Source organism: Saccopteryx leptura, chromosome 3 (genome assembly GCF_036850995.1).
Source record: "Saccopteryx leptura isolate mSacLep1 chromosome 3, mSacLep1_pri_phased_curated, whole genome shotgun sequence".
In the NCBI taxonomy this organism is placed as follows: Eukaryota; Metazoa; Chordata; class Mammalia; order Chiroptera; family Emballonuridae; genus Saccopteryx; species Saccopteryx leptura.
In genome coordinates, this window is record NC_089505.1 from 133,102,452 (window position 1) to 133,115,973 (window position 13,522).

The 13,522-nt window shown below is 43.7% G+C and overlaps 1 protein-coding gene across 8 annotated transcripts in view; it reads left to right on the top strand.

Annotated features, from left to right (window-relative positions):
• FGGY (FGGY carbohydrate kinase domain containing) overlaps positions 1-13,522 on the top strand; it is a 450,547-nt gene that overhangs the window by 247,259 nt on the left and 189,766 nt on the right. For all 8 annotated transcript variants that reach the window (XM_066376414.1, XM_066376408.1, XM_066376413.1 and 5 more), the window contains one exon: positions 6,703-6,806. In XM_066376414.1, the coding sequence (XP_066232511.1) occupies positions 6,703-6,806 (104 nt within the window). The remainder of the gene's footprint in view (positions 1-6,702; positions 6,807-13,522) is intronic.

The window sequence follows — 13,522 nt, forward strand, 5'->3', positions numbered from 1 at the left end:
AGAGGCTTTCTTTTCTCCATTGTGTGTTGTTGGCCCCTTTATCAAAAATTATTTGACTATATATATGTGGTTTTATTTCTGGACTTTCTATTCTGTTCCATTGGTCTGAGTGTCTATTTTTCTGCCAATACCATGCTGTTTTGATTGTCGTGGCCCTATAATAGAGTTTGAAGTCAGGTATTGTAATGCCCCCAGCTTCATTCTTTTTCTTTAGGATTGCTTTGGCTATTCGGGGTTCTTTATAGTTCCATATAAATCTGATGGTTTTTTGCTCTATTTCTTTAAAAAATGTCATTGGAAGTTTGATGGGAATTGCATTAAATTTGTATATTGCTTTGGGTAATATAGCCATCTTGATTATATTTATTCTTCCTAGCCAAGAACAAGGTATATTCTTCCATCTCATTATATCTTTTTCGATTTCCCTTAACAATGGTTTATAGTTTTCATTATATAAGTCCTTTACATTCTTTGTTATGTTTATTCCTAAGTATTTTATTTTTTTTGTTGCAATCGTGAAGGGGATTATTCTTTTGAGTTCCTTCTCAGTTGTTTCATTGTTGGCATATAGAAAGGCTATTGACTTCTGTATGTTAATTTTGTATCCTGCGACCTTACTGTATTGGCTTATTGTTTCTAGTAGTCTTTTTGTGGATTCTTTGGGGTTTTCGATGTATAGTATCATATCATCTGCAAAAAGTGATACCTTTACTTCTTCTTTTCCGATATGGATGCCTTTTATTTCTTTGTCTTGTCTGATTGCTCTGGCTAGAACCTCTAGTACCACATTAAATAAGAGTGGAGAGAGTGGACAACCCTGTCTTGTTCCTGATTTAAGGGGGAAAGCCTTCAGTTTAGTGCCATTTAATATGATGTTAGCTGATGGTTTATCATATATGGCCTTTATCATGTTGAGATATTTTCCTTCTATACCCATTTTGTTGAGAGTCTTAAACATAAAATTGTGTTGTATTTTATTGAAAGCCTTTTCTGCATCTATTGATAAGATCATGTGGTTTTTGTTCTTTATTTTGTTGATATGGTGTATTATGTTAACCGTTTTACGTATATTGAACCATCCTTGAGATTCTGGGATGAATCCCACTTGATCATGATGTATTATCTTTTTAATATGTTGTTGTATTCGATTTGCTAGTATTTTGTTTAGTATTTTAGCATCTGTATTCATTAGAGATATTGGTCTGTAGTTTTCTTTTTTTGTGCCATCCTTGCCTGGTTTTGGTATGAGGGTTATGTTGGCCTCATAAAATGTGTTTGGAAGTATTGCTTCTTCTTCAATTTTTTGGAAGACTTTGAGTAGAATAGGAACCAAGTCTTCTTTGAATGTTTGATAAAATTCGCTGGTATAGCCGTCAGGGCCTGGACTTTTATTTTTGGGGAGGTTTTTAATGGTTTTTTCTATTTCTTCTCTACTAATAGGTCTGTTTAGGCTTTCTGCTTCCTCTTGACTCAGTCTAGGAAGGTTGTATTGTTCTAGGAATTTATCCATTTCTTCTAGGTTGTTAAATTTAGTGGCATAAAGTTTTTCATAGTATTCTACAATAATTCTTTGTATATCTACAGTGTCCGTGGTGATTTCTCCTCTTTCATTTTGGATTTTGTTTATATGAGTTCTTTCTCTTCTTTCCTTGGTAAGTCTTGCCAAGGGTTTGTCAATTTTGTTGATCTTTTCAAAGAACCAGCTCCTTGTTCTATTAATTTTTTCTATAGTTTTTCTGTTCTCTAATTTATTTATTTCTGCTCTGATTTTTATTATCTCCTTTCTTTGGCTGGTTTTGGGTTTTCTTTGTTCTTCTTTTTCTAGTTCCTTAAGGTGGGAAGTTAAGTGGTTCACTTGGGCTCTCTCTTGTTTGTTCATATATGCCTAAAGTGATATGAACTTCCCTCTTATCACTGCTTTTGCTGCATCCTATAGATTCTGATATGTCATATTGTCATTTTCATTAGTCTGTATATATCTTTTGATCTCTGCACTTATTTCTTCTTTGACTCATTCATTTTTTAAAAGTATGTTGTTTAGTTTCCACATTTTTGTGGGATTTTTTTCCTCTTTTTTGCAGTTGAATTCTAGTTTCAAGGCTTTATGATCAGAAAATATGAATCCTGCTTTTTATATCCGTGTGACCTTGGACAAGGTACTCTGAGTCTTTGCATCTCCATCTGTTGAAGGGGAGAAAGACTATTTATGTTTTATGGATGTTGTAAAGATTAAATGAGATAATATTTAAACTACTTAGCATAGTACCCAGCCAATTTAGATATCGGATATGTTTGCTAGAAAGGAAGAAATATAACTGCCTCTTACAAAAGAGTTAAGGTGATACTGATGGTGATGATGATGATGATGAGGAGGAGGAGGAGGAGGAGGAGGGTGCTGAGGGTCATGGTGGGATTAGTAATGGTGACATAGCTACCATTAAGCAAACTTTAATTTTTAAACATTTCCTCAGTATCAAAGCAACCATATGATATTATTTATTTTCTTTATTCTATACAAGTTCTTTCTCTAATTTCTTTTCTTTCTCATTATAACACAGTAGTTCTCAGATTCTAAGCCTTAATATATCAACAATGAATCTGCTGACTGGAGAGAAAGAAAAATATTTCCCACACATTTCTTTTTTCCCATTTTTAACCCCCTTCAGGATTGAATGACCCTATAAGTTACACTTTGCTGTATTTATTATATGCATGGAACCAATAAATGTGGTTCTTCATCAGAAAGGCCTTGAATTTATAACACCTTCAGCCAGCAGTGGCCAACCTCTTTTCCGTTAAGGATCTCAGGATCAATATCTTTATTTATATATTTAAAAAAATTTTTTTACTAAATTTATTAGGGTGACACTAGTTAATATAATCAGGATCAATATCTTTAAGTCCCCAGTCTTTCGAGATAAACAGATAAGTAAACATCAGCCACCTGACTGTTTTTATCTTGGAGAAAAACCCAGGAACCAGCAGTTTAGAATCAGATAATTTGGTGGGACTCCCAGTCCGGCTTTCTCAGCTGTGTGACCCTGGTGAAATTACTTCTCATTTCTCAGCTTTGGTTTCCTCACCCGTAAAATGAGGATGATAAGAGTACCAGTCACATTAGATGGTTGTGAGAATAAAACAAGACATTTACAGAGAGAGAACATGCAAAAAGAGCTCAATTAAAGTGAGCTTCTATCTAGGGTTTCATCCTGTTCAGGAGTTCTTGTGCCCTTGATTGAGAACTGTGTCATTCAGGGTCCACCCCGAAAAACGTAAACCACTCTAAATATGTAACAAAGAGGGAATTTAATATTTGAAATAGTGTCCCTGATAATGGGGGAGCAAAGAAGCGCTGAAGTAGTGGTAGAGCGTCGGCTGGGCGTGCAGAGGTCCCGGGTTCGATTCCCGGCCAGGGCACACAGGAGAAGCACCCATCTGCTTCTCCACCCCTCCCCCTCTCCTTCCTCTCTGTCTCTCTCTTCCCCTCCCGCAGCCGAGGCTCCATTGGAGCAAAGATGGCCCGGGCGCTGGGGATGGCTCCTTGGCCACTGCCCCAGGCGCTAGAGTGGCTCTGGTCACAACAGAGCGACGCCCCAGAGGGGCAGAGCATCGCCCCCTGGTGGGCAGAACGTCGCCCCCTGGTGGGCGTGCTGGGTGGATCCCGGTCGGGCGCATACGGGAGTCTGTCTGACTGTCTCTCCCCGTTTCCAGCTTCAGAAAAAAAAAAAGTAAAAAAAAGAAGTGCTGAAGTCCCTGTAAGCAAACCAGAGTTCAGCAGAATGAAAGCTGCTACTACCCCTAGACTGGAGGGACAAAGGATTCTGATGTTACCAGAATCCCGGGGTGGTAGACATCAGTAGATGTGGGAGTCCTGGTGGCCTGGTCAGCAGAGCTGAAGACATGGAGGAGAAGTAGCCACCAGAGTGAGAAGATGGGGTGAAAGAGACAAACTCTGGCTTTCCACTGCCTTTGGCCCTCAGATCTGCTGGCCGACCTTGGCTGACGTGGCGTCTGCAGAGGCAGCCCCACAGTGCTGAGCAGAGCAGGGGACTTGGTGAAAGCTGGTAGACCTGGAACTCTGACAGGCTCAGTCGCAGACCTTACTACTGTGCTAACAGACACAGAAAGTTTGAAAGAGTCTTACTTCCCCCTGCTGCTGGGCCTCTGCACAATAGCACAGGTTCACAAATGGCAGTGCTTGGGAAGGTCGATTTTGGAAAAAGCGTTGGAAAAACCTAGAAAGTTGTCAGAATGTAAGAAGCCTTTTTAGTGGCCCCCAGATCCTGCTTTCTGGAAAGGACTGCTTGCTGAGCAGACAGTGCCTTTAATATCTGGGGATTTTTTTTCTTTTTTTTTTTGTATTTTTCTGAAGCTGGAAATGGGGAGAGACAGTCAGACAGACTCCCGCATGTGCCCGACCGGGATCCACCTGGCACGCCCACCAGGGGCGACGCTCTGCCCACCAGGGGGCGATGCTCTGCCCCTCTGGGGCGTCGCTCTGCTGTGACCAGAGCCACTCTAGCGCCTGGGGCAGAGGCCAAGGAGCCATCCCCAGCGCTCGGGCCATCTTTGCTCCAGTGGAGCCTTGGCTGCGGGAGGAGAAGAGAGAGACAGAGAGGAAGGAGGGGGGGTGGAGAAGCAAATGGGCGCTTCTCCTATGTGCCCTGGCCGGGAATCGAACCCAGGTCCCCTGCACGCCAGGCCGACGCTTTACTGCTGAGCCAACCAGCCAGGGCCATCTGGGGATTTTTGATCAGAGAAAACAGCCCGGCCCACCTCTCACCTCCAGACCTCACCATAGTCAAACCTCCTTGGGAAATGTCCTCGAACCCATACAGATAAGCTTAGCTGCCCTTGTGTCTCTTCCTGTTACATACTGATCCCTGCATTGAAATGTTCGAAGTGGTGGTCTTTCCCCCTCCCTCTGACTCTGAGCCCCAGTACAGGGACCTGTCTTTATCCGTGCAACCCCAAGCATTCATACTTTGACTTCCTGCTGTGTGCTAGCAACTGTGGTGGAGTCTGGGCTGATGAGTGGGGGTGACAGTACCAGCTTCCTGCAGCATTTATAATAAAAGGAGAGGCAGAGGGTGTGTGACTTTTTAAAAGTGCTGGTGTTTTGTGTGCTAGGGAAGTCCAAGAGTACATGAGAACAATAAACAGGGAGACTTCATTTTTCCTAGAGGATCAGGGAAGCCTGCTGAGGAAGTAACATTGAGTTAGGAATAAAGAGGAGTTAGCTATGCCCTGGGCAGTAGCTCAGTGGCTAGAGTGTCAGACTGGTATATGGATGTCCCGGGTTTGATTCCCAGTCAGGGCACACAGGAGAAGCAACCATCTCCTCCTTCCTTCCTCCCTCTCCCCTTTTGAAATAGTGTCCCTGATAATGGGGGAGCTAAGAAGCGCTGAAGTCCCTATAAGCAAACCAGAGTTCAGCAGAATGAAAGCTGCTACTACCCCTCTTCCCCTCCCACAACCAGTAGCTAAATTGGTTCGAGTGTGGCCCTGGGTTTTGAGGATAGCTCCGTTGGATCACATCAGCTTCAGGCACTAAAAATGACTCAGTACTCGAGCATTGGCCCCAGATTGGTTGCCAGGTGGATCCTGGTCAGGGCACATGTGGGAGTCTGCCTCACTATAAAAAAGAAAAAAAAGGAGTCAGATGAGCAGAGAAGTTGGGAAATGACATTTCAGGATTTCAGTCAAGGGGAGAGCAGATGCAAAAGTCTTGAGAGGGAAAGCACATTGAGTATTGGAGATGGAGAGCAAGAGTAGCATTGCTTGGAGCAGAGGAGGTCAGCAGGCGCTGATCTCTCCCGTGTCACAGTCTGTGTCCTTCCCTGTGCACTTTTCACCTCCCACCTGTGTTACAGCTAGGAATGTTTGCAGGTTTGTGGCTCCCAACACATACCTACTTACATTTTTGTGCATAGAAGGTGCTTGTTGGATATATGAATAAATGGCGGACAATTCTAGACCCTAACAGTCTCTAAATCTCTTGTCACATTTGTAACTTTGCTTGCTCAGCAAGTATCTAGGAATACAATCCATATGGAGAAGCCTAAGTTTATACCATTTATGGGAAACTCTCTGCTATTGGGCATTCTTTTAGCAGAATCTCATTGTCCACCACCCTACCCTTCACTCTGCGAGTTCTGCAGTAAGCAGCGGTAAGAATGGTGACTTAGAGATGCCAAAAAGATTGGGTCATCAGACCATTCTGTTGCCTTCCTTGAGATTGAAATCTGATGTATTAAAACCAGATTCCATTCTTCTCTGCTCCTTACCAGCAGTGTGACCTTGGACAGGTCGTTCAACCTTACACGTGCCTTTGTTTCTCTACTGACGTGTGTGTGACATTGATAAGATAAAATGAGACGGTACATATAAATATTCAGCACAGTGCCTGGTATTGATTAAGCACAACCTCACTGATCCCTGTTGCCTTTATTATTCTAAGTTCATTTACTGTTGTTATTACAATGTTAGATGCCCTACATTCACCAGAGAAAAGCAGAAACAGAACAGGGTTTCTAGTTTTCTCTTTTGGTTTCTATTTGAGACTGGCCTACACATGGAATGCTTGCTTTCCCCGTGTTGTTTGGCTATAAAAAAAACAAGTGTTTTATGCTTGTTGTTAGCAGGGTGTTTTTTTTTTTTATTATTTTAAGAGGATTTTGTTTTGTTTTTGCTTTCTCACAGGAGTGATTGGAGCAGATGTGAGGGGGCATGGCCTTGCCTGTGAGCGACAGCCAGTGACATCACGGTTGGCTGTCATCTGTGGAACATCTTCTTGTCACATGGGGGTGAGTCTGCCAGCCTGGGGGGCGGAGGCGCACTCAGGGGAGGGCAGCCCTGGGGAGATCTGAGCTGCCGGCCCTTCTGCCCCCTCGGCTCCTTCTCTTCTCTTCCTGCCACCCATGCTCTCCCTCCAACAAGCAGCCTTGCTCAGATTTGCCAGATCTTCTTTTCCGGGGGCCAGATTCTTAAAAAGTATGAAAAGGGTTGAATCTGCCTTTAACAGCACCCTGGCCAGAGAGCCGAGGCGGCGTGAGGGGTGAAATTGGATCCAAAGATGACAACGCCTCGCTCCTAGACTGCTCTTGCCCTGATGGGTAGCTGAGCCCTCTCTGCAGAGGGGCGTCTGTTTTCCTTGGCCGCCGAGCTCCCTCTCAATCAATATAAATCTATCTCTTTGGGAGCGGCCTGATGATCTATAGAATTAGGCTGCATATCATGGCTTCAAAAGAACACTGATAAGCAATTTTCACTTTGTTAATTCTTCTCCATGAATTAGTGGGAAGGCTTTCTCCAAGATTGCAGTTAAAATTTAGTGCCTGCCCTGAAATTTATATCTTTTTTAAATGCATGAGTCTGAAAGCATTCCATTTCGATAAGTACCCATTTCTACCATATTTTTATTTAAAAGTCATTACTCTGTTACACTTAGATGGACGCCCCCTTGGATTTTTCCCAGATGAGTGAAATAGCAGGGAGCGTGGGGGAGGAGGAGGAAGGCAGATGGGGGAGGGGCAGGGAGATGAGCCAGTGTCCGGTGTCGGGGTGGGATGCAGTCCCTGGCAGGTGCCCTGAACTGTGAAGGGAATCATGGGCGATGAGAAACTATGTTTAATAACTATAGGGATCAGTGAGCCTTTTTCACCGTGAAATATTTTGTTTGAGTAAATATTGATACATTTACTTATTTACTGATCCTCTGCTCTTGTGTTTGGGGCAGTGCTAAACCTTGGGGAAAAAAGGATGACACAGGATCTCTCATTGATGAGATTGAATTATACCAGGTATTAGAAAGCAAGGCCCCAAAATCTAGGTTTAAGATGAACTTCTGATACTGAGCATCAGTTATGTGCCAGGCATTGTGCAAGGTGTTCTCACACACAGCTTCCCATTTCATTGAGATGGTGGAGCCAGCCTGATTGGTTTCTAATCCTAGTCCTTCCACTTACTGAGTATGGCCCCTGGGTAAGGCAGTGAATCCCTGTGGGGCCTCAGATTCTTCATCTGCACAATATGGAGAGTTATAGTACATGTCTCATAGTGTTGTGAGGATGAAATGAGGTTACGTAATGTGCTTCACATAAAGTAAGCACTTCGCATGGGTTAGCTCTTGATCACTGGCACTAGTGTTGGTGGGCAGAAAGGAGGCAATGACTGACTCTGCATGGGAAGGGTCCAGGCTTAAGGACATCTTCCTGAGGGAACATTTGTGTTGTGCTGCACTTTTTTTTTTTTCTGACAGAGTCAGAGAGAGAGATAGAGAGAGGAACAAATAGGGACAGACAGACAGGAAGGGAGAGAGATAAGAAGCATCAATTCTTCGTTGCGGCACCTTAGGTGTTCATTGATTGCTTTCTCATATGCACCTCGGCTGGGGGGCTCCAGCAGAGTGAGTGGCCCCTTGCTCAAGCCAACGACCTTTGGGCTCAAGCCACTGGCCATGGGGTCATGTCTATGATCCCAAGCTCAAACAGGAAACCTCAGAGTTTCGAATGTGAGTCCTCTGCATCCCAGTTCGATGGTCCATCCACTGCGCCACCGCCTGGTCAGGCATCTGTTGTGCTGAACTTTAAGGACATAGAGTTCCTTGATCTCTGCCTACCAAAAAAAGGAAAGGAAAGGAAAGGAAAGGAGAGGGGAGGGGAGGGGAGGGGAGGGGAGGGGAGGAGGGGAGGGGAGGGGAGGGCAGGGGAGGGGAGGGGAGGGGAGGGCAGGGGAGGGGAGGGGAGGGGAGGGGAGGGCAGGGGAGGGGAGGGGAGGGGAGGAGAGGGGAGGAGAGGAGGAAGGAGTTTTCCCTTTTTTTGTTCCTTTGGACAAAGTCTGAAATGGTTCTTCTTTAACTGAATTTGAAGCCCCAGCCTCTTTCTGCCCCTGAGCAGCCCTATTGTGAGGCCTCTCTCTTGTGGAAGAGAAAGCTGCAGAGGCCTCGGACCACCTCACGCAGGAGCTGCCACTAGGGCAGCCAGCCCTTCTTCTCCTTGACATGAGTGTATGCTTGATGTCTTGTCTTCACCGGACAACGACTTAAACTTATTTCCATCACCTGCCACTTTCGCCGGGCCACGTTTCATCCAGCTTCTGTGAAGTCTGAGTTTCGGGCATCTTTACTCCACCCAGTTCAGATTTCTGAGCAGAAACCAATCCAAAGAAGGGGAGTGACTCTGACTCCTGCTTCTCGGTCTCCTTTTCTCTTAGTTGGGATGATACTTTTCTTAAATTATCTACTTTCCAATTTAGGCAACTCAGGCATAGAGAAGTCCAGTCGTTTTCCCGAGGCCGCGAAGCCATCGAGCTGGAGCCGAGAACTCAGACCTAGCTCCATCTGATTCCCGAGTGCTTCCTCCCTGGTGCCTGACTTTTGTGCAAGATCCTGATGTGCCAGGGAGACAGCATGGCTTCGGAGTCATCAGATGTGGGTTCGAGCATCTGCTTGTGCACTTTTTGGGCCCTGTGAGTTGAGTTACTCAATTTCCCTGAGCCTCAGAATCTTCCTCCACACCACATGGGGGGTGATGATGCCAGTCCCACAGGGTTGCTGGATGACATGAAGTATGTACCTACATACCTAGTACATCACAGACACTAAGAAATGATGGGATTCTTGTGACACTTTCCTAGTGATATAAAAGGCTCGCATGAAGCAACTGTTTGGGCTTGACCGAGTTTGATGGGCAGCTGCAGTTGGTTGCAATGAATGAGGGCCATAAAATGCCAGTTTATTATGGTCATGTTGTGCTGGAAATAAAGCCCCCACCCCCACCCCGCTTTGTACTTGGGAGTGGGAAGGGACCTTCTGGGCCAAAGGGATTAATCATCAGCTTTAATGTTATGTGGTGAGGGCGAGACTGTGGTCATGCTGGCATCGGAAAGTACCTTTGATCTCGCTCAGGTGCTGGGCGCCCAGCGAGCCAGCAACAATAACACCTTTGTGAGGTCTAGGAGAGGTGCAGGTCTGAGGAAACACTCCCAGGGAAACTCAAGGACCCCCTTTGTTGTGGTTCTGGCAAATAAAACCACCAACTGTCAGGAAAAATTCATCGAACAGAACACAGGGACCAGAGGAGACTATGGCCTTTTGAAAAATGTGGTTCTCAATCTGGTCTGAAGAATTCTCTTTCTTCCTTTCTGCTACTGCTGATGCTTCTTTTTTTTTTTTAAATATTTTTTATTTATTCATTTTAGAGGAGAGACAGACAGACAGACAGACAGAAAGGAGGAGCAGAAAGCATCAACTCCCATATGTGCCTTGACCAGGCAAGCCCAGGGTTTTGAACCAGCGACCTCAGTGTTTCCAGATCAACGCTTTATCCACTGCGCCACTACAGGTCAGGCAGCTGCTGATGCTTCTAATTCAGTAGGTGGGTTTGAAACAAAACTCCCAGGAACATTTTGTGCTATACAGGCTGCCTCTTTCTAAATCAACCAGAATGAATGAATGAATGAATGAATGAATGAATGAATGAGTGTATGTCTGAGTAAGTGAATATTGGTAAATAATTTAGAAGCTCCCTACCTCCAGGTCTCTGTTACTTCCAGGAATCTGGAGAAAAAGCCTGAGGTTGAACATAACACTTAAACTAATCAGGCCTTTGATATTTTAGAAGCTACACATGTGGGCTGCACATTTATCTTTCTTGTAGATGATTTAATTAACAAGAGGAAAAAAAATACTCTTCACTTTTTTTTTTAACTCCATGAAAGTAGAGCGGCTTGTTCAGAGTTAATTACTACCAAGTCACCAAAACCCAAGATAATACACAGCTGAGGTTAGCCAAAGGTTGAAAAGTCACGGGGTCAGATGGAACTGATCCTTGCCATCACACCAGAACCCCTTTTTTGAGCTGTCAGTTCAGGTTGTAACTTGGCAACTTGTCTTCCAGTTAGCATGTGACTGTGGAGTGGACCTTAGAACAGGGCGGGGCAGTACTGAGGAGGTATGGTTTGAACAGAACAGTAAGTGGTAAGAGCCAGGAATTACATTTAGTATCTTCAATTGCTCAGAACTGAAGTTTTCACAAGGTCTTAGGTGAACGAAGGGCGAGTTCTCTATCAGTTCGTGGAAGTGGAACCTCAAAGATAGAGGCTTACATACGGGCTCACTGTCTACTATGTGGGTTCAGGGAATATCCATCATTTTTTGGTGCCTTGATTTCTTCCTTTTGTAAGGAATAATATTTACCCATAAAGTTGTTTCGAAGATTAAATGAAGTAATCTTTATAAACAGTATGGTACTTCACCTAGCAAAATATATCTAACATGGTATTATTGAACATGTTTTGTTACAGCTAGATCGCTCTTTGCAGTAATGGATAGGGATTAGGGGCATCAGGATGAATTCATGTTTAGCTTTATTTAGATAAAGATGGATACCTATGGTAACATTTTTAGGCATGTGTAGGTATACAGGTTAGTAAACGTATTTCCTAGCTCTGACAACTGAGAGTACCTAGAAATAAGGGTGCCCCAGCAGCTAGTTGTTATAAGCACACTTAGGGCCTACATCTTGGTTTCTAAAACTGTTTTCTAATAAGAAAACCAGGACTCCTTGGAGAAATGGTTGATTCTAGGACCGGGGTAGGAAACAGACAAGATGAGCCTGGAGTATCTTATGGTCCCAGAAAATAAGGAAGTGCTTAAAAAATGAAAATAGTGATGGAGTATCAGGAGCCCAAGGAGGGAGCTCCCAGAGGCCAGAACTGGAACAACTTGGGCAGCAAAATAAAGTAGCATTGGATTATAAAACAAAGTAAAACATAAATAATGAGTCAATACCAGTGGTGAGATTCAAATAATTTAACAACCAGCTCTGCCATAATGACCGCTTTAAGTATAAAAAAATGATATACTGAAAGGTAGTTTATTATTTCATGCACTTAATACTTAAATAAGAACAATAAAAGAGATACACAAAACTAGATTATGTTATAAGAAAAAGTTTTAAAATATTAATGAAAAAACATTAAATAATACCTGACAAAAACAATAAAACTGTTATTTAAGATATTTCCATATTGCTTCTTGATTGGCATCCTCACTTGCAATTATTTCACCTGTGGACGGAATGGACATTACTACGGGCGCTTTGAACATGCTGTTTCACAGATGAATGTTAAAAAAGAGTAAGGGATGTAAATTCGTGATTTCCACATTGGGCAGCTGCCCAGGCGCCCACCTTAGAGAGAAGCCTGATTACAGTTGCCATTTTAACAACCTAAATCCCACCACTGCTCCATATTGATGTAAACAAATGACTGACTGAATGAATGAATAAACAAACAAACAAACACAGGAGACAAATCTCATGCGGAAAAGTTCCAAGTAATTTATGTGGCTCTTCCCCCTTAAGGAAGGGGATCATCATTTCTCACTCTGTACATGTGAGCTGTGCATAGTGACTTCCTTCAGAGGACATTGTGAAAGCGGGGGAAGCAGTAACCTTACAGTAGAGAAATGTGACAGACTCTGCCTTTACCAGATGTTGAAGGTCCACATCAACAGTAATCAGTCACATTGATAATATGTACAATGTGATGAGAATAGTACTTTTTGTTTATCTTCTCCAAAAAAACCCTATAATTAGTCTAATTATTAGGAAAACATCGCAAGGCCCTGGCCGGTTGGCTCAGCGGTAGAGTGTTGGCCTGGCGTGCGGGGGACCCGGTTTCGATTCCCGACCAGGGCACATAGGAGAAGCGCCCATTTGCTTCCCCGCCCCCTCTCCTTCCTCTCTGTCTCTCTCCTCCCCTCCCGCAGCCAAGGCTCCATTAGAGTAAAGATGGCCCGGGCGCTGGGGATGGCTCCTTGGCCTCTGCCCCAGGCGCTAGAGTGGCTCTGGTCATGGCAGAGCGATGCCCTGGAGGGGCAGAGCATTGCCCCCTGGTGGGCAGAGCGTCGCCCCTGGTGGGCGTGCCGGGAATCCCCGTCGGGCGCATGCGGGAGTCTGTCTGACTGTCTCTCCCCATTTCCAGCTTCAGAAAAATACAAAAAAAAAAAAAAAAAGAAAGAAAAAAAAAGAAAACATCACACAAATCCCATTCTGAGGGACATTCTACAGAATAGCTGACCAGCACTCATTAAAAGATGTAAAGGTCATCAAAGGACAAGGAAAGTCTGAGAAATTATCACGGTGAAGAAGAGCCTAAAGAGATGTGACAACTAAATGGAATCCTGGAACAGAAAAAGAACGTTAGGTAAAAACTAAGGAAATCTGAATAAAGTAAGGCCTTTAGTTAGGGAATGTGTATCAATAGCTTTCTTTAATTGTGACATAGATATTTAATGCAAGATATTAATGATAGGAGAAACTGGGTGTTGAATATATGAGAACTCTCTATACTATCTTGGCAATTCTTCTATAAAATAAAACTCTTCTAAAATTAGTTCATTTTTTAAAAAAAATTAATCATTAAATCAATCTCTCATTAAGAAAACATTTTCTTGTATTTGCCTGGCTAAGTGCAAAGGTATTAAGGTCAAGTGTCTGCCCCGAGACAGACAGACAGA